This window comes from Chlorocebus sabaeus, chromosome 1 (genome assembly GCF_047675955.1).
Source record: "Chlorocebus sabaeus isolate Y175 chromosome 1, mChlSab1.0.hap1, whole genome shotgun sequence".
Taxonomy (NCBI): Eukaryota; Metazoa; Chordata; class Mammalia; order Primates; family Cercopithecidae; genus Chlorocebus; species Chlorocebus sabaeus.
The window spans coordinates 125,607,461-125,628,569 of record NC_132904.1 but is presented as its reverse complement, the minus strand read 5'-3'; the positions used below and the strand labels follow the sequence as shown (position 1 = coordinate 125,628,569).

The window sequence follows — 21,109 nt, the reverse complement described above, 5'->3', positions numbered from 1 at the left end:
TTTTTTTGTTTTTGTTTTTTTGAGAGAGTCTTGCTCTGTTGCCCAGGCTAGAGTGCAGTGGCGCAGTCTCAGCTCAGTGCAACCTCCGCCTCCTGGGTTCAAGTGATTCTCCTGCCTCAGCCTCCTGAGTAGCTGGGAGTACATGCGCCACCACACCCAGCTACTTTTGTATTTTTTGTAGAGACAGGATTTCACCGTGTTGGCCAGGCTGGTCTCAAACTCCTGACATGAGGCGATCCGCCCGCATCGGCCTCCCAAAGTGCTAGGATTACAGGCGTGAGCCACTGCACCCGGCCTACGCATGGCTTCTAAAATCTAGTATTACCTGTTATCAATTTGTCTTCTTTTATACCAGGCTTATTCCATGTTCTCTTTAATTCTTTAATGCACGGTCTTTATTCTCAAAAGTCGCTATGTATCTTTCCTATTTAATGGTCATTTTAAACCAAGGTTCATTGGAATGCACATATTTGCTAGTGAACAGAGTAACTCCCAGGCACTTTTAACACGTCTTTCAATGTCCTAGTGTTCCAGCAACTCAAATGTCTCTTGGAGCTTGTGGCTACTGCTAATTTGTATTAATTTTAAAAATTATCCCTTCAATTAAAAATGTTCTACCACCATGTCTACCCTGTTTTCAAAAATTCTCTCCAAATAGCGAAAAGACAAACTACGGGAACACATGCAGAGGATGCATAATCCTGAGAGGGAGGCCAAGAAAGCCGACCGCATCAGCCGCTCCAAGACGTTCAAGCCTCGCATCACGTCCACAGACTACGACAGCTTCACGTTCAAGTGCCGCCTGTGCATGATGGGCTTCCGCCGGCGCGGCATGCTGGTCAGTGCCAAGTGGCCGCGGGTTCCTCTGTCTTCCCAGCACACCTCATTTCTGTCGATGATGGTGACTTTTGTGTTGTATTCTGTCCTAAGTCATATTGATCAATGGTTTTGTCAATGTCTGGGGAAGAAACAGAGGCAAACAATTCCCAATTTGGAGTTCTGTCTTTTCTAGTCTCCCTTTGCCCTCTTGCTGCTTTTTGGGTCAATTCTTGCAAGAGGCTTTTTTTTTTTTTTTTTTAATCACTTTTCCTTACTAGTTTTGTTTTTCTTTACCCATCTCAATCTCTGCTGTCACCTTATTTTTATTTCCCTCTTTTGTGTCCCTGAATGTATTTTCTTGTGGTGTGTTTGCCTTCTCCCCAGCTGTTCCCTTTTATTTTATTTTATCTTATTTATTTATTTTTGAGATGGAGTTTCACTGTTGTTGCCCTGGCTGGAGTGAAATGGCGTGATCTCGGCTCACTGCAACCTCCCCCTCGCAGGTTCAAGTGATTCTCCTGCTTCAGCCTCCTGAGTAGCTGGGATTACAAGTGCCCACCACCATGCCTGGCTAATTTTTGTATTTCATGGTGAAACAGGGTTTCACCATGTTGGCCAGGCTGGTCTCAAACTCCTGACCTCAGGTGATCCACCCTCCTCAGCCTCCCAGAATGCTGGGATTACAGGCGTCAGCCACTGCGCCCAGCCCCCAGCTGTTTCCTTTTAATGCCTCTCTTTTCCAGATATCAAACAGCAGTAGAAGGAAGCTTTCCATCAAAGCAGGGTATGTGCATCTAGATTAGCTGAAGTATCAGGACAGCCAGTGCTCTGCTCTCAACTCATTTTGACCTTGTTACAGGTGCAGAATATATTTCTGCCAGGAGCTGGAAAGTCATAGAGCAATATTTAAAATTCAGAACCTTGGTCTGTATCTCATTCTATGTTCTTAGTAAGGCTAGGGCATTAAATAATGAAAGACAGGTTTGCATGAGGAGAACTCACCAAAGAAATTCATATCAGTGTAATTTTCCTTTTTCCAATAGTAGTTCTTTCGGCCAAAGACTGTTGATGGCTGAATTCACCGCAGTGAGTTCACCTTTAGTTGTCTGGTGAATTATTAATTCCTGTTAACCCTGACTGTGAGTACTTTGGTGTCAGATGGGGTCTGGTGATGCTGGTCCTGGCCAAATGCCTTATTGTTTTGGGGCATTGCTTCAGAGAATTTCAGCTTCTGGCGGTCATTATCAGAGGCATTTGTGTAGCTTCCGTTTGGTTAATGGGATCTCTTTTTCTCATTTGTTCTTTGTTTTCACTTTAGGTAAATCACTTGTCAAAGAGACACCCAGACATGAAGATAGAAGAGGTGCCAGAGTTAACTCTACCCATCATAAAACCCAATCGTGATTACTTTTGTCAGTATTGCGATAAGGTAAAAGGGAAATATTCATGCTGGTGTGCCACTGGAGTTCCTGCTTAGAGCTGACTTGTCTGCATTTATAAATATATGCTATGATTTGTTTGTTACTCTGACCAGATGGTTCCCTGTCTCTCCGTAGTCTCCATTCAGACAAGAAAGGACTAGAAATACAGCCTAATTTTAAGCCAATTTTTTTTTTCTTAAGAAGTAGTTGACTTCATTTTTCTTACTGTCCCTTCTCTCTGTGATTTTTGTTACACAAGAAGAGGCTTATTACTGAGTGCCTAGTGTGTGAATTAATTTCAAATTCCTAGGTTCTAAAATGAGAGCATTTATCATATGACCTATAACATATATGGTAGATTGGGGGTTTCTATAAGGTGGGGGGCTTGGGAAAGCTTTGTGGTGGAGTACTCTACTTGTACTACTCCATTATTTTTGTGTAGTTTCAGAAAAGACACAGAATACATATTTGTTGTTCCACCATAATATCCTTTCTTTCTTTTTGAGATGGAGTCTTGCTCTGTCACCCAGGCTGGAGTGCAGTGGCATGAGCTCGGCTCACTGTAACCTCTGCCTCCTGGGTTCAAGCGATTCTCCTGCCTCAGCCTCCAGAGTAGCTGGGATTACAGGCGCCCGCCACCACGCTCAGCTAATTTTTGTATTTTTAGTAGAGATGGGGTTTCACCATGTTGGCCAGGAAGATCCGCCCTTAGGTGATCCGCCCACCTCGGCCTCCCAAAGTGCTGGGATTATAGGCATGAGCCACCACGCCCGGCCATCCTTTCCTTATATAATGTAGCTATATCAGCTTAAAAGTGAGAAACATTTTCTAACACAGATTCCCACTATAGATAGCAGTTGCTATTGACGTTGCCGTTTGGAAGGTTCTCTGGCTCCTGGTCTTCAGCTGCATACATCGTGTGAGAGCTTTCACAGGCAGCTCTCATATGAGGTGGATGGACCTTGAAAACAATTACCTTCCTGTGTCTGTGTGTCATATCCAAATTTTAAACTTTAGGATAAAGGGTACTTTCACAGTTATTATCTTAGATTTATGGATTAAAGAAACCTGGCGTATCTACATTATGTTCTCATTTTATTCTAATTTATGGTATATGCTTGTTGTCCTTCAATAGATCTGTTAATATACATATTAATATATCTTATTTGGGTCTACTTCAATACTTTTCCTCAATGTCTTATAATGAAATTGTTAGTTTGCTTTAAGCAAGAAAGTGGAACCGTATACTGCTTTCATGGCAAGCACTTACATTTGCAGGTTTATAAAAGCGCCAGCAAGCGCAAAGCCCACATTCTGAAGAACCACCCAGGAGCCGAGCTCCCACCGAGCATCCGGAAGCTCCGGCCCGCTGGTCCCGGAGAGCCAGACCCCATGCTGAGCACACACACCCAGCTGACGGGCACCATTGCCACCCCTCCCGTCTGCTGTCCCCACTGCTCCAAGCAGTATAGCAGCAAGGTAGGGGCGGTTTCTGACTAAAGCCGAGGTCGAAATGGCCACGTAAGGAATCTCTTAAGGGAAGATGTCTTCTCATCCACATGGTCTGGACGGCTCCTTCTGAGTTGACAGGGGACTGAAAGAGCTGTTGTCCCAGTCACTGTAAACAGGGACCACAGCAGAGAACAGAAAGAGAATACTGTGGACCTCCCCCAGAATTAGTGCCATACAGCAGCCCAAGCAGCTGGCTGTTTGCCTTTTCCCTTGGCCTGCGGAGGGCCTCACGTTTGAACGTTCTGTGCTTGTGGTTGGTGAGTTCAGGCTTATGGAAGCACCACATAGAAGGTTAAGCGGTGGCTTTACAAAGGAGGTGGTTTTGGCTGGGGGATTGTGATTGTTGCTGCAGGTGCTAGTTGGGGGGGATGTTGAGACCTTGCTGGGGGTGTGAGACCAGGTGAGGCTTGACTTCATTCCCACCCTCTTTCCTGCTTTCATAGCATTATGTTACCCCAGGAAGTACAGGCATAGAGTCAGTGTTTTTTTTTAAGACATAAGATAAAAGACTTTAGGAATCTTTGGAGGATTTACATATGAGAAAAATGGAAAATCACGAATTCTAATAATAATTCTTGTTTTTTGCCTTGTGTTTTCAGACCAAGATGGTCCAGCACATTCGAAAGAAGCATCCGGAGTTCGCCCAGCTCTCCAACACCATACACACACCACTGACGACAGCTGTGATCAGTGCCACCCCCGCGGTTTTAACTACGGACAGCGCTACCGGAGAGACTGTGGTGACGACGGACCTGCTCACCCAGGCAATGACAGAACTGTCCCAGACCTTGACGACGGACTACCGAACGCCACAAGGGGATTACCAGAGAATTCAGTACATCCCTGTGTCGCAGTCGGCGTCTGGCCTCCAGCAGCCTCAGCACATACAGCTGCAAGTGGTGCAAGTGGCCCCGGTACTGCGTGCCTCGGTTTCCCTTTGCCGTATGAATGCCGTGTTGCCACTAGCACCTCATTCTCCGATCTGGGGCTGGGATCTATGTAATGTGCTTCTGCGTGGAAGTTCTGAGCCTTGGGCATTTTACAAATGCCCCTTCCCCTTTCAGGCTGATGAGGCCTCTGGCCTTAGCAGTGTGAGAGATTTCTGTCTATGGTAGCCAGGAAATTTTAGGCTCCAGCATATACAAGCCTCCTGTGCTATGGCAGGACAGCGGCCACAGCACCTGTTTCTGATCCTCCTCTGAATCCTTATCTTTTACCATCCTGGTTGGCTGCTTCGTAATGAGCCAGTTTGATGAATCACGACCTGCGTATCAAATGTCTTATATCAAAGAGAGGTTGTAAAGAATAATATTGATGGCTGGGCACAGTGGTTCACACCTGTAACCCGAGCACTTTGGGAGGCCAAGGTGGGCAGATCACTTGAGGTCAGGAGTTCAAGACCAGCCTGGCCAACATGGCAAAACCCCGTCTCTACTAAAAATATGAAAATTAGCCGGGTGTGGTGGTGGATGCCTGTAATCCCAGCTACTCAGGAGGCTGGGGCAGGAGAATTGCTTGAACCTGGGAGGCGGAGGTTGCAGTGAGCGGAGATCACACCATTGCACTCTAGCCTGGGCGACAGAGTGAGACTCCATCTCAAAAAAAAAAAAAAAAGGAATAATGTTGATTCGATCTCTGCATATCAATCAGTGCCTTTGTAGTATAGAGGTATAACTGTGTTCCTTCTACCAGATAATGAATAACTCATTCTTATTGACTGAGGAACTAAATGAAAGTGATTCTCCCAGAACTATTGTTTCATTTAATTACATTGAGGAGAAGTATCCCCAAGGCACAAATGAACAAACTTGTTGCTTTGAAATCATTTGGTCTCTGAAAATTTAAAACTAACATGGGAACAGGAGATTGGAAGTTGCCACTGTCATTGACTATTCTTTGTCTTGTTTTTCTTATGGAGGGTTTTTAACTTCAGACTTCGGAGAAACCTATATGAGTCCGTGAAGTTGCCTGTAAATTATGATGTATAGGTACACTGTTCTAGAAAAAGGGCCTGTACTTTAGCTACTTTTTCAAAGATGTTTATGATACATAAAAGGTTAAGAACCATGGTGGTAGTAGGTTAATGGTGACGAACTAAAAGCACATTCTCTTCTTTGATCTCTTTTAATTGATAAAGGGTAGGTCATTAAATGTAACTGAAAGTTTTGATTCCTGACAACTTCTTTTTCAGCTTATTGTCAGGAACTATCTTCCTCTCTCCTTCTCTTCCAGAATCTAATAACATTAGTGGCTTATGTGTTAGAAGCACATTTCTGTAAACGATCTTTTTCTATCCTGTTTTCTGGCTTGGTCTAGGTGTGGGCTATCTGTGAGTGCAGCATTGGAGCTGAAATCCCTTCCATTCTTCTATTTCTGTTGGTATATATTGGGATATTGTTTTTGCTTTTTTTTTTTTGAGACAGGGTCTCACTCTGTCACCCAGCCTGGAGTGCGGTGGCACAATCATGGCTCACTGCAGCCTCCGCCTCCCAGGCTCAGATATTCCTCCCACCTCAGCCTTATCAGTAGCTGGGATTACAGGCATGCCACCATGCCTGGCTAATTTTTTGTTGTTGTTGGTTTTTTTTGAGATGAAGTCTTGCTCTGTTGCCCAGGCTAGAGTCTAGTGGCACGATTTCAGCTCACTGCAACCTCTGCCTCCCAGGTTTAAGTGATTCTCCTGCCTTAGCCTCCTGAGTAGCTGGGATTATAGGTGCTCACCACCACACCCAATTTTTGTATTTTTAGTGGAGACAGGGTTTCACTATATTGGTCAGGTTTGTCTTGAACTCCTGACCTCAAGTGATCCCCCTGCCTCAGCCTCTCAAAGTGCTGGGATTACAGGGGTGAGCTACTATACCTGACCGCCTGACTAATTTTTGTATTTTTTTTTTGTAGAGACAGGGTTTTGCCATGTTGCCCAGGCTGGTCTCGAACTCCTGGGCTCAAGCGATCCACCCGCTTTGGCCTCCCAAAGTGCTGGGATTATAGGCATGAGCCACTGCACCTGGCCAGGATATTGTTTTAACTGAACCTTTTCTCTGGAAGGATTTCCCTTAATCTTAATCAATATATATCTGGTTTCTGGGCCTGTTTTCTCTCCTTCCAGGCCACTTCCCCTCACCAGTCACAGCAGTCCACTGTGGATGTTGGCCAGCTCCATGATCCTCAGCCCTACCCCCAGCACGCCATCCAGGTGCAGCACATCCAGGTCAGCGAGCCTACCGCCTCGGCCCCGTCCTCTGCCCAGGTACCCTGCTCCACAGACTATTTGGAGGTGTTAGCATGGCCTCAGGGACTCTCAGAGTTAATGAGAGGGAGGACATTCCCTTCAGACCTAGTCTCCTCAGCTACTGAGATACTGTTATTTTTGGATTTGTATTAAAGAATCTTACCTTTGCCTCCAATTTTTATATTGGTATTGTGGACGCACATTAAGCTATTAGCTGTTTCTGCCCTCATAGAGTCCTGTGCTATGACATCCTAGAAACAACGGTGGTCTTTGCTTTCCATTCTAAATGCAATGGCTAAGTGGCTTCTATGGTTTGGAACAGTGGCTTTGTGGAGTATTGTGGTATATTGTATGTTACCGTGTTTGTGTGCTTGAGTCTGGAATTGAGATACATTGATAAGTTCTCGGAGTTCAGAGAGGGAGAGATTAGGTTTAGGAGGGAGTCCAGGGCATTTTTGTAGAAGTGGTCTTTGAGGTCTTGGAGGAGGGGTACAGTTCTGAAACGGGGTTATTCTGTTTGGATTACTAACAGGAAATGATGTTTGGAAAGGAAGCCGGGTGGGCAGTTGGAGCGGGATTGCAGGTGGCAGGCTGGAGACCTCTGGCCTCATCCTGCTGTCAGGAGTGGGCCTCTCCACTCACCTGTGCTGAACTCACCAGCCAGGTGGGATTAGTCAGTGCTGGTGAATGGAAATGATGAACTTTGAGTTCCATTTCATTTTGTGTTCCAGATTAGTTTTGTGACACAGGGAAGTTACTTCACCTCCCATTATTTTTAACCTTATATAATGTAGGTAATTATATTTTCTTTCATTTATCTTTCTAACAGTTGATTGAAATTAATTTTTTTGCATACTCTGGTAGAGAATCCTTTGAAAACAAATTAGAATTTCATAGTTATGCTTGCTTTTCATTGATTTTATTCTTATTTAAAATATTACTTTTAATAATAGCAATGATAGGCTGGGCGCGGTGCCTCATGCCTGTAATCCTAGCACTTTGGGAGGCCGAGGGGGGCTGATTACCCGAGTTCGGGAGTTTGAGACCAGCCTGACCAACATGGAGAAACCCCGTCTCTACTAAAAATACAAAATTAGCCGGGCGTGGTGGCGCATGCCTGTAATCCCAGCTACTCAGGAGGCTGAGGCAGGAGAATAGCTTGAACTCGGGGGCCAGAGGTTGCAGTGAGCCGAGATCGTGCCGTTGCACTCCAGCCTAGGCAATAAGAGCAAAACTCCATCTCAAAAAAAAAAAAAAAAGCAATGATAGTTTCAGCATTATAATTCATATTAGTCTGATTTACTTCCTTTAGTTATTTGTGAGTCTTCACTATATTAGAAGTTCATAACTCCCTACCATTGCTTTCTCTTTCTCCCCAGGTATCTGGGCAGCCATTGAGTCCCTCAGCCCAGCAGGCTCAGCAGGGGCTCAGCCCCTCCCACATCCAGGGCAGTTCTTCCACACAGGGGCAGGCCCTGCAGCCGCAGCAGCAGCAGAGTTCCTCTGTGCAGCACACGTACCTGCCCAGTGCTTGGAATTCCTTCCGTGGCTATTGTAAGTAAGAAGGGACGATGCCATGTCGGTCAGGGGTGGGAGATCTCCAGCCATGTGTCATTCTTTATTCAGCTTATGATAGGTTTTTAAAGTATCTATTAACCGTTTTGTACACTCTCTAGTGCATGTACTTCCATGAGTTTCATGACAAAACTCAAGGTGTAGCCTTCTGATTTCACGGAGCTACCCTGATAGGACATTTTTGAAACGCCAGGTATATCGCTGGAGGAAGCATAGCTATGTCATTAAATGGTAAGATAGATGCATATAGGCTATGTTGAGTCATCCCTTCCACCAATATTTGTAGAATGCCTGTGTATCAATCACTGTCCTAGACCCTGGCCATACCAAGAATGATATTCTCATTAGTATCAGTAACACCACACAATCATAATGTTAACCAACTTTCATTCAGCTCTTACCGTATGGCCAGGAATGATTCCGAACCATATATATCACAGTCAGTATTCACAACAACCTGAGATAAGTACAGTTGTTATTTGCGTTTTACAGACAAGGCAATTTCCACACACTCACTTTTCCAAGAGCTAGTAAACAGAGGATTGGAGCCCAGGCAGTCTGGCTTCAGAGTGTACACTCTCCACCACCCCACTGTGCTGCTGACCATCATCTAGTAAAGGAGAGAGATACATGAGTGGTTGATTCCAAAACCCTGAGGTTCGTGCTATGGAAACAGTAACAGGCTGGCTGACAGGTCGGAGGAGGGAAACCCCTTGGTGGGGAGACAGCTTTGGGTTGCAGGCCAGGAAGTATGAGACCTTTGTCATGGAAGGTGTGGAAGGAGTAGCAGATGTAACAGACCTCGGCAGTAGAAACTAGGAGGAATAGGTGCTGAGGAGGGAAAGGGTCAGTATTGATCTTTCTTCTGCTGTTGATTTATTTTGGGGGGCCCATCTTTGTCATGATTGATCCTTGGCTATGTTACATAGATTTGCTGTGGAGTCAGGCTCAAACTCTACCATCTAGTTAATTTTTACAATCAATATTCTTTTTTTTTTTTTTTTTTTTTTGAGATGGGGTCTCACTCTGTCGCCCAGGCTGGAGTGCAGTGGCACAATCTTGGCTCACTGCAAGCTCCGCCTCCTGGGTTCAAACATTTCTCCTGCCTCAGCCTCCTGAGGAGCTGGGATTACAGGCACAGGCCACCAAGCCCACCTAATTTTTGTATTTTTAGTAGAGACGGGGTTTCACAATGTTGGCCAGGCTGGTCTCAATCTCCTGATCTCAGGTGATCCGCCCACCTTAGCCTCCCAAAGTGCTGGGATTACAGGCATGAGCCACTGCGCCCGGCCACAATCTGTACTCTTAAACACTGGATGTCACAACAAGGGCTAGGTCTAGTTTCCACTCAGGGAAGGATTCTCTTACCACTAGAATCTGGTGAATAGACTGACCTCTGTACTCAGTATAATTTCTGTGAAAGAAAGTGAAGTGGCCTGGGCGTTGTGGCTCATGCCTGCAATCCCAGCACTTTGGAGACCAAGGCGGGTGGATCACTTGAGGTCAGGAGTTTGAGACCATCCTGGCCAACATGGTGAAACCCCGTCTCTACTAAAAATATAAAAAAATTTAGCCAGGTGGCTGTAATCTCAGCTATTCAGGAGGCTGAGGCAGAAAGATCGTGCCACTGCACTCCAGCCTGGGTGACAGAGCGAAACTCCATCTCAAAAAAGAAAAAAAAAAGTGGAATGAGGAAGATACTCATGGTAAAAATAGGATGAGCTAGCATTCTAACCTGTAGAAAAGATTCTGGGACTGAAATTTATTAGGGAAAAATATAAAAATATACAAAAGTAGAGAGAGTGTAACAAACCATCCTGTACCCATTGTCCAGCCTCCACAGTTAACAACTTACACCCAACCTTGTCTCATATATGTGCCAATCATTATCTCCCATCCTCCAACTGGATAATGATCCATCATATCACCTCATCCATAAATATTTTGGTATATCTCTAAAAGAAAAAGACTATTTGAGATAGGGTTTTGCTCTGTCTTCCAGGCTGGAGAATGCAGTGGCGTGATCATGGCTCACTGCAGCCTTGATCTGGACTCAAGTGATCCACCGACTTTGGCCTCCCCAAGTGCTGGGTTTACAGATGTGAGCCACCACGAGTAGTCTAATTTAAAAAAAATTTTTTAGAGCGAAGATCTCACTACATTGACTAAGTTGATCTCAAACTCCGGGGCTCAAGTGATCCTCCCGCCTTGGGCTCCCAAAGTGCTGGTATTACAGGCATAAGCCATCATGCTCAGCTGAAAAAATATTTTTTAAAAGCACAACTCCATACAACGTTATCACACCTAAAAAGAAATGACAGTAATTTTTCTTTCTTTATTTTTTAAGAGAGGCGGTCTTGTCTGTCACCCAGTCTGGAGTACAGTGGTGTGATCATAGCTCACTGCAGCCTCCGACTCCTCGGCTCAAGCCATTCTCCTGCCCTAGCCTCCCAGTAGCTAGGACTACAGGCACATACCACCATGCTTTGCCAATTTTTTTTCCTTTAAATTTTTCGGTAGAGATGAGATCTCGCTGTGTTGCCCAGGCTGGTTTTGAAACTTCTGGGCTCAAGTGATCTTCCCATCTTGGCCTCCCAAAGTGCTAGGATGATAGGTGTGAGCCCCTGTGCCCAGCCAACAGTAATTCTTTAATACCTACAAATACATTTAAAATGCCCAGTCAGGGTTTTTATATTTCTAGGGTTGTCTCAGAAATTTTTAAAAAAATAGTTTGTTTGCTCAGCCAGGCTCAGTGGCTTATGCCTGTAATCCCAGCACTTTGGGAGGCTGAGGCAGGCAGATCACAAGGTCAGGAGTTCGAGACCAGCCTCTCCAACATAGTGAAACCTCGCCTGTACTAAAAATACAAAAATTAGCCGGGCATGGTAGTGTGCACCTGTAGTCCCAGTTACTCAGGAGGCTGAGGCAGGAGAATCGCTTGAACCCAGGAGGCGAAGGTTGTGGTGCACCGAGATCACGCCACTGCACTCCAGCGTGGGCATCAGAGCAAGACTCCATCTCAAACAAAAAAAGTTGGTTTACTCATATTGGGTTCCAAATAAGGGCCATACATTGCAATTGATGATGACTTTTGAGTTTCTTTTAATGTATGTGTTCCCTCTTTTAAGTTATAATTTCTGTGTTGAGGAAACCGGGCCATTTGTGCTGTTTTCCACATTCTGGATTTTGCTGGTGGGATTCCCATGTCACCATGCAGTGAATATGTGCTCTTCTGTTCCTTTCATTTCCTGTAGACTGGCAATTCGAGCTACAGGCTTGCTCAGGTGCAGTTTGTTTTTTGCCTCCTGATACTTCATAGCTGGTGTGTGTACTTCTATCAAGAGCACATAATGTTCAGGTGTCTCTCTTTTTGTGATGTTAGCAGCCATCAGTGTTTATTCCTTAGCTCCATTATTTCATCAGGGCTTGCAAAGTTGTGATATTCTTTTTTTTTTGAGATGGAGTCTTGCTTTGTCACTCAGGCCTAGAGTGCAGTGGTGCGATCTTGGTTCACTGCAACCTGCCTCCCAGGTTCAAGTGATTTTCCCGCCTCAGCCTCCCAAGTAGCTGGGACTACAGGCACCTGCCACCTTGCCTGGCTAATTTTTGTATTTTTAGTAGGGATGGGGTTTCACCATGTTGGCCAGGCTGGTCTCGAACCCCTGACCTCAGGTGATCCGCCTACCTCGGCCTCCCAAAGTGCTGGGATTACAGGCATGAGTCCCTGTACCTGGCCATGATTCTAGCACCTTACTCATTAATTAGCTAGAAAACTTTTATAAAGAAAAAAATTTTACCTTAACTACCAAGTTTGTCTCAGGTACAATTTGTACAAGAAAGGCAGGATAAATGCTTTAAATACCTGATTCATTTCCTTTGTTTACCAGTTTTCATAAAATGAATTGATTTCTTATGCTATCCAAGGTGACAGGGGTGTGTGTGCACGTCTTAGTGTGGTTATGTACCCGTGGATTTCAACGCCTGGTGTGTTTCAGCCCATTGCAGGTGTGATCCTTACCGATGCTCAAGTGATCCCCTCTCTGGCTTGTAGGAGCCTCTTCTAACTGGCTCCTGCATTCCTCCCACATGACCCGATAGCCTTTCGTCACATCTTGTGTGCTGGGAAGACACAGTGCCCCACAATTGTCTCACAGGCTTTCTGCCCAGGTCTGGAATCAGCCATTTGCCCAAGAAAGTCTCATTCTATTAGTAGAAAATATTATTTATCGACAAGATACTAGGGTCGGCTTTATTTTTAATTTGCTGTCATAACACTGGTGGTAAAATAAAATTCAAGTTGGATTAAATTACGATAGCCAAGTGTGGATACATTTGTGTCACAAATCCAAATCTGAATATAAAAGATGAAAATATTGATTTAAAAGGTAACTCTTTGTGACTTATTTCAAGGTTTTGAAAATTGTTGAGTATTTGTCTTTGTGGATACTGAGAAGCCACATTTGAAGGGGAATGCACTGATTGTCTCTGGCACTGGGTCACTGCGTACCAGTCTCTTCTCAATTCGTAGCAGAGAAATCATATCATTGTAAGACTCTCGTGGCAAGCAAATCAGTGGGGACTGTGGCTACTGGTTATGTTTTTGTTTCTAAGATTTGTGTTAAAATCTGAGACCACTGAACTATGAATATTTCCTGTTTTTTAGCATCTGAGATTCAAATGATGACCCTTCCCCCAGGTCAGTTTGTGATTACAGACAGTGGTGTGGCAACTCCAGTTACTACTGGCCAGGTGAAGGCGGTTACTCCGGTAAGCTGCGCTACTCGGTCGGGTTTTTCCTTTCCAACCTGTGGTGCTGTATAACTCTTATCACCACTTATCTTTTAATGATTGGCTTACTCTGTTTTCTCACAAGAGTTGATGAATTCTTTGAAAGCTGGGTCTTGGGTCTTTATCCTCAGTGCCCTATCCAGGAGACTAGGATATAGCAAATGCTCAATAAATATCTGTTAAATTAATAACTGTAATGGTCCTAGCTCCATCGCTATGAGCCCTTTTTTTTTTTTTTTTTTTTTTTTTTTGAGACAGAGTCTCGCTGTGTCACCAGGCTGGAGTGCAGTGGTGCAGTCTTGGCTCACCTGCAACCTCCACCTTCTGGGTTCAAGTGATTCTCCTGCCTCAGCCTCCAGGGTGGCTGGGATTACAAGCATGCGCCACCACACCCAGCTAATTTTTGTATTTTTAGTAGAGATAGGGTTTCACCATGTTGGCCAGGATGATCTCAATCTCCTGACCTCATGATCCGCCCACCTTGGCCTCCCCAAGTGCTGGGATTATAGGCGTGAGCCACCGTGCCCGGCCCTTATGAGCGTTTTTATATGCTTCTTGGAAAGATTAAGTCCTCAAGACAACTGGCCCTCAACTGGGTTGGGAGAGAATAATATAATGAATCAATTATGGAGCTGTATTAAACATTTCACCCACCTGAAGGTGAAAAACATTGCCTTAAATTATCTAAGTTGGGCAGGTACAATGTTGATTGTGTCTCCTTCTTCTGTTTTTATCTTCACTGGTTTGTTCTGGCCTGCCTCTTAAGTTATTAGAAGACAGACTACATACATGTGAATTTAGAAAAATACTCTTGGCTGGGCTCAGTGGCTCATGCCTATAATCCCAACACTTTGGGAGGCCAAGGCAGGCAGATCACTTGAGGTCAGGAGTTCAAGACCAACTTGGCCAACATGGTAAAACCCTGCCTCTACTAAAAATACAAAAATTAGGTGGGTGTGGGGGTGCATCCCTATAATCCTAGCTACTTGGGAGGCTGAAGCATGAGAATTGCTTGAACCTGGGAGGCAGAAGTTGCAGTGAGCCGAGATCATGCCACTGCACTCCAGCCTGGGCAACAGAGTGAGACTCTGTCTCAGAAAAGAAAAAAAAGAAAAATACTCCTGGGTGGATAAGTTCTGGAGATCTTGTGTACAGCATGCTGGCTGTGTTCATAATGTATCGTATACTTGAAAACTGTTAGTATAGATAATGTTTTTTGCCACAAAATAAAATGGTAAGTGCATGAGTTGATGGATATGTTAATCAGTCTGTTTTGTTTAATTATATCTTAATAAAGCTAGAAGAAAAAAAAAGAAAAATGCTCTTCAATGGCTAGCAATATTGAGATATTACCAAGGGAAGATTTTCTTAAGAGGTTTCAGAGGGTAGCTAGCTAGTCTTGTGGTCTCAAACCCTGATATTTTTTTCTTTCTTTTTTTTTTTTAGTATACGGAGAGCTCGCCTGTTTCTCAGCACACACAGTCACTTTAACTAGACTTAGGAGAGAGATGCAAATCCAGAGTAACACTATTCATTGTCAGGGAAAGCAGTAACGAATGTGAATGGGATCATCACGCTGGCATGATCAGGACAGTTTTTGTTCCCTGTACGACCCATTGACTCTGATCTTTTTCTGGCCGGGAACTCATTTGAGAATAGTTTCAGCCAAGCTTGTTTCTCTCCCCCGCCACAGTGTACATGCACACTCATTTAATGTACAGTTTTGGGGGTTCATGCATTTTTTGCAGGTGACCTATGGACCCCTCTAGGAGTCAATGGACCCTAGGTTGAGAAACAGCCCCCTCCCCACATGGAAAAAATGGTCATGATCAGAACGTTGCCTGGTGGGGGTGAACTCAGAACATCTGGCCCTAGTGGAATCAAGTGGGTATTTGGCGATGGCTCTTTTCTGGGCAGTGCAGACAGGCTAGTGCCTGAGAGTCTCTCTGTGATGTCTCTTTTCCTCTGTTCTGTAGCTGACCAACCCTCCTTCTGACTGACAGACACATTTCTTTAAAAATGTTAATGTAACAAAATAGCCAGCTACAGGTCTCTGAAGACGTTTTCATGATGAGGGGAAAAATAAGAAAACAAAGACAATGTGTAAGTTTTCATAAAGCTACATTTATTCAGTGTAAGGGATTTCATTCTGAGATCCTGTCGTTCCTGTGCTCTTGAGTGTTAAAATCTCTATTTGATGGTAGCGTGTTTTAAATGACCTTACTTGACAAAATACAATTTGGGAACCATTTATTATTATTATTATTATTATTATTATTATTATTATTATTCTGAGACAGAGGTTTGCTCTTGTTGCCCAGGCTAGAGTGCAATGGCACGATCTCGGCTCACTGCAACCTCTGCCTCCCAGGTTCAAGCAATTCTCCTGTCTCAGCCTCCCAAGTAGCTGGGATTACAGGCATGCACCACCATGCCCAGCTAATTTTTTTTTTGTATTTTTAGTAGAGATGGGGTTTCTTTATATTGGTCAGGCTGGTCTCGAACTCCTGACCTCAGGTGATCTGCCCACCTTGGCCTCCCAAAGTGCTGGGATTACAGGCGTGAGCCACCATGCCTGGCCTCCATTTATTATTTTTTAAAATTTTGCTGGTCTTTTGAAATTCTGAACTCTGAGAACATTGATCTTGACTACCTGTCTTCAGGGTCATTCTGCCTCTTCAAGGAGACTTTAAATATCTCTTCTTGGATCCATTCTGTATTAATCTTAAGATCGAATGGACAGTCAACTGTCTTTTCTGAATGTGTAAATTCTTAGGAGCATTGCAACAGTACGTTTTCTTTGCCACGTCGAATGTTACCACCATGATGCAAATTACTGTACCTGAAGTTGTTCACTCTAGCATTTGGTGAAACTGCTAAGGTGCTCCTTTAAGGAGCTTACCTTTGTAGTCAATTATTGTGACTGATCCACCCTCTCTAAAGGACCTAGGTAAAGTATCTCTCATAGATGCCTATTTTGGGTCCCTTGTGACATTTCTTCGCATCTCTCTCCTTCCCTAGTAGCTTCATCCTCCCTTTAAGGCCCCAGGTTTTTAAACATCCTTTTCTTCTTCCTTAAGGGTCATTATGTGTTATCAGAAAGTCAACCAGAATTGGAGGAAAAGCAAACTTCCGCCCTCTCTGGTGGAGTCCAGGTCCAGCCACCTGCACACAGTGACTCCTTGGATCCCCAGACCACCAGCCAACAGCAGACCACACAGTACATCATCACTACCACCACCAATGGGAACGGAAGCAGCGAAGTGCACATCACCAAACCATGACTTCCGCCCTGGAGCTCGAATCCAGCACCCACCTCATGTCTGTTCTCATAAGTCTGAGAGCTCTGACACTTAGAGCTCTTTTGTAAGATTTATTATTCACTCAAGAGTCTGAAAACGACAGTTTTGTCTCTCATCCATCCACTGGGGTTTATTTTGCCAAGGTCATCTTTATCAAATTGACGCTTCAAACCCTTCGTTTTTTGCCATGGAACGGAGATCTTTCAGGGGAAAGTAGATTTCGAGATGGAGAGAATTTGCCCTGCTCTTGAGTTGGTCTTTTAACACACTGACAAGCCTTACTTTTCCTTTGTGGAAATATTAAGTGGCGTATTGTGTTCATAGCAAAGGTGGAGACAGGATGTGCCAAGTCCATAGTTACTGGACTTCTTATTCCAAGCCGTGGCACCGAAGGAGAAGAGGCACTTTGTGGGTGTGTATTAGGTCTGAACTGCTTTGTCTTGTTTTAGTTTTCAGTAATTTAACAAAGGGAGCTTGTTGAATAAGAAAATGAAATGATGAAACAAAAGTTTTGACAGTGACGTTCTGAGGCAAAAACTGTCATCTAAATTTTTCTTGCTGATTTTTTTTTTAACTTCCCTATTTTAGAAAACTGTTGTTAGGCTGTTGGTAGTGCTTTCCACAGATGCTGGTCCTCAGTGGATTAGGTCAGAAGCTCATGTTCTGATAGTTCTTCATTATTTCACGAAGGTGGACTCCCTGAAAGAGAAAAGTCTGCTTGATGGCAGCAAAATCTAAACCCCTGCATTAAAACTTTGCCTCCCATTCTCTGGTTGTGGTGGTGGTAAGAAGGAGCTATTGGTATCAAGAAAAATTACCAAAACTAGATAGAGAGAGAGAGAGAGAGAGAGAGAAGAGAGAGAATTGAAATTTTGTTCTGCCTTGCAGGATCCATTTATCATTCATTGGTAAAAGATATATTCCTTGGCCGGGCGCGGTGGCTCAAGCCTGTAATCCCAGCACTTTGGGAGGCCGAGACGGGCGGATCACGAGGTCAGGAGATCGAGACCATCCTGGCTAACACAGTGAAACCCCGTCTCTACTAAAAAATACAAAAAAAAAAATAGCCGGGCGAGGTGGCGGGCGCCTGTAGTCCCAGCTACTTGGGAGGCTGAGGCAGGAGAATGGCGAAAACCCGGGAGGCGGAGCTTGCAGTGAGCTGAGATCCGGCCACTGCACTCTAGCCTGGGCGACAGAGCAAGACCCCGTCTCAAAAAAAAAAAAAAAAAAAAGATATATTCCTTGACCAAGTGTACATTTAACTCTTGCTGACAGTGTTCAGTGTATTTTAGTACTTTTAATGCTGTCTTAAAATGAACATTCTTTAAAATTGGATGGAAAGCTGGCATTTCTTATTTCTTAACACTTTTAACTTTAAACATATTGTAACTCATCTGGACCTTTTAATAAGATGATCAACTTCACACTTAGGGAAAAAATTAAAATATGAGGAAAACTTATAATAAAGTAGTTATAAGGGATCTGGAAGAAATCCAGTCTTTATGAATATACTATTAATTGGGCATTAAAAAATCAGTATACATTTTATCAACTTTTTGTGACATGCTAACACGTTTTTAGAATAATTATTGCATAGTAGAATTTATTACTCCAGAAGAGAAAGACCTTACTTCATTTCAAATGAAGTTAATTAATTTACATTTCTGGGTAAAAACTGGTTCTATAAATTAAGTAGAGTAGCTTCTTCATGATAAAGACAGTTTCTGAAAAGTGAACAATTCTGTTAAAAGAACTTTACTGATGGGTAGATTTTGTACTTTATTTCTGAGACCGCGTTCGTATAGCTATTCCTCAATGTTTGAGTACGAAGAGAACTTGAGAAAGTTACTTCGTAAATACACGGAAACTGAAAATGGTCTCTCTGTCTTTGGGAGAAAGATATTCAACAGAAAATATTGACCCTGCATTACAAAATACAGACTCGGGTTCCCTAAGTCCCACAGTATAATGATTACAAATATCCTAGTGTCCTGTCCAGAAAGCCTTTCTAGGGGAAGAATAGTAGAATTTTCCAAAGGTCCAGTTTTAGCTTTTATAACTGAAATCTGGCCCTGTTACGTTCTTTTTAATTTGAACCATAAGGTATCTTCCCTCCCCTCAGGAATAACTTATTGGAAAACTGAAAAGAATCACTGAATGGAATGTTCATTTATGGCAGTTATTTTAAGTTTTAAAATACACAGAGGAAAACATGGTGGAAGGACCTCTTTGTTGCTATCCCTTCTAAGTTTTCTTCTTCTTCTTTGGTCCTTATGTGAAATAAAGACTCTCAAACTAATTTGTATATTATCAGCCAGAGATGCGGATGGCAGTCGAGCCAAGTCATGTGGCTTTCAGATCAGGTATTCTGCACATTCATTCCAAGGTCATAGATTTTTAAAAGGACCTGGATTTCAAGAGATAGCAAATGATGAGCCATCAGAAAACTAAATTTGGAAAACATGTATGTAGCCAGTGTGGATATTGTGGCCTCTCTCAAGACACATTGACACTGTAGACTTCATTCAGTGCAGTGTGAGTATTTTGGAGTAGGTTGGATGTAGATTTTGTTTTTATTGTTGATTTGTACCGACAGAAATAGACATTTCATCATGTAAAATTCCTGTTTTTCTGGAAAAACCTGTTGTTTTGATCTTCTTGTTTTCTGACTCGGAAGTATCCTTTCAAAAAACTCTTAAGATATCTAGGTCTAAAAAGCACTTCATGAGATGCTGAAGCTGACCCACTGGTTGAAAATGTTGACCCTATCCTGTTATTTAAATGTGAACATTTATTGTACATTCAGTGAGTTATAGTGTTAATAGTCTTGTGCTATGCAGCAGGTGTAAAAATTAATAAATATATTTTTTAATAAGCCTGTTTGTATGCGTGAAGCTACAAGAGCTATTTGTTTTTCTTTTAAGAATTGCAACTTCTGGTTTCCAGCGTGGCATGCAGGAAGCATGGAAGTTGTTTCTCCATCCTAGCAGTAAGAAAGAAGCTGAGCAAATGGAAAGATCAGCATCTCTCCTTAGATCCGTCAGAAAGTTGAGCTCACAGGACAAACTGCTGTCCCCAAAACTGGAAAGACAAACAGGCAAATACAGAGAATCGTAGCTTATAGAACAGAAACCCGTGAGAAAAAGATCCATGAGTAGTAACCTCTGTGAGAACCAGTGCCAGGTTAGGAAAATGTGAACTCTATTTGACGAATTGCTGCAGGCTTAGCGTGGAGAGATCTGAGAAGTTAAAAACTCCAGGGAACTCAGTCACTGGAGAGGGGTCAAGGGAGACCCACACTTTTATGAGTTTTATCCCCAGGAGCTTGACTAGGTCCTCACAGTGAAATTCGGAGAAAAATCCCCACATGTTTCCAGCAGAGGAAGGGGAGAAGGAACCATTTTGAAATACTCCAGAGTAGGCCGGGCGCGGTGGCTCACGCCTGTAAATCCCAGCACTTTGGGAGGCCGAGGCGGGCGGATCACGAGGTCAGGAGATCAAGACCATTCTAGCTAACATGGTGAAACCCCGTCTCTACTAAAAAAAAAAAAAAAAAAAAAAAAAAAATTTAGCCGGGCCTGGTGGCCGGCGCCTGTAGTCCCAGCTACTTGGGAGGCTGAGGCAGGAGAATGGTGTGAACCCGGGAGGTGGAGCTTGCAGTGAGCCGAGATCGCGCCATTGCACTCCATCCTGGGCCATAGAGCAAGACTCTGTCTCAAAAAAAAAAAAAGAAATACTCCAGAGCTTTCTGATCTTTCTATTGTAACAAGCACCTAACCTGCTGAAGTTATAGCAGGACCTCAGTCACCTGGAGGAAGGGAAATACCCAAACCCAGCTCATTCTAGCCATCGTCCCTCATCTAAGAGGGGATAACCGCATAGCACTCATGAAGGACACAGTCCAGAGGCACAGGGTCACCAGAAGACTGAGGCCTCATTTAGGAATACAGAATGCTTCCCCCACCCCAACACCTTACCACCACATTGCTCAAGGCCTGCTTACAGAAATTCTCTCTATCTGGCACATCATAACCAGCTATCAAGAAAAACATTACAAGGCATACTAAGAGGCAAAAGACACAAGTTTGAAGAAAGAGAGCAAACATCAGACCCAGATTTAGATATGGCCCAGATGTTGGAATTCGCAGACTGGGAATTTAAAACAACTGTGATCAATATGAAAAGGGCTCTACTAGAGAAAGTAGACAACAAGCAATAACAAACAAACAATGTAAGGAGATATGGAAATCCTAAGAATGAGCTAAAATGCTAGAGATAAAAAATGAAGAATAGGCTGGGCATGCAAGCTCACACCTGTAAACCCAGCATTTTGGGAGGCTGAAGTGGGTGGATCATTTGAGGTCAGGCGTTCAAGACCAGCCTGGCCAACATGAAACCCTGCTTCTACTAAAAGTACAAAAATTAGCCAGGCATGGTGGTGGGCCCCTGTAATCCCAGCT

The 21,109-nt window shown here is 43.7% G+C and overlaps 1 protein-coding gene across 6 annotated transcripts in view; it reads left to right on the top strand.

Moving 5' to 3' along the window:
• Positions 1 to 19,524, top strand: part of PRDM10 (PR/SET domain 10) — a 99,488-nt gene extending 79,964 nt beyond the window's left edge. For 2 of the 6 annotated variants that reach the window (XM_038004992.2, XM_073022274.1), the window contains exons 14-21: positions 659 to 838; positions 2,138 to 2,248; positions 3,519 to 3,719; positions 4,352 to 4,666; positions 6,862 to 7,002; positions 8,364 to 8,538; positions 13,223 to 13,326; positions 16,428 to 19,524. In XM_038004992.2, coding sequence (XP_037860920.1) covers positions 659 to 838; positions 2,138 to 2,248; positions 3,519 to 3,719; positions 4,352 to 4,666; positions 6,862 to 7,002; positions 8,364 to 8,538; positions 13,223 to 13,326; positions 16,428 to 16,631 — 1,431 coding nt within the window. In that variant the 3' untranslated portion in view covers positions 16,632 to 19,524. Of the gene's footprint in view, positions 1 to 658; positions 839 to 2,137; positions 2,249 to 3,518; positions 3,720 to 4,351; positions 4,667 to 6,861; positions 7,003 to 8,363; positions 8,539 to 13,222; positions 13,327 to 14,793; positions 15,150 to 16,427 lie in introns of those variants that run through there. The other 4 variants (XM_073022281.1, XM_038004997.2, XM_038004994.2 and 1 more) reach the window with 3 other exon arrangements.
• The last annotated feature ends 1,585 nt before the right edge of the window (positions 19,525 to 21,109 follow it).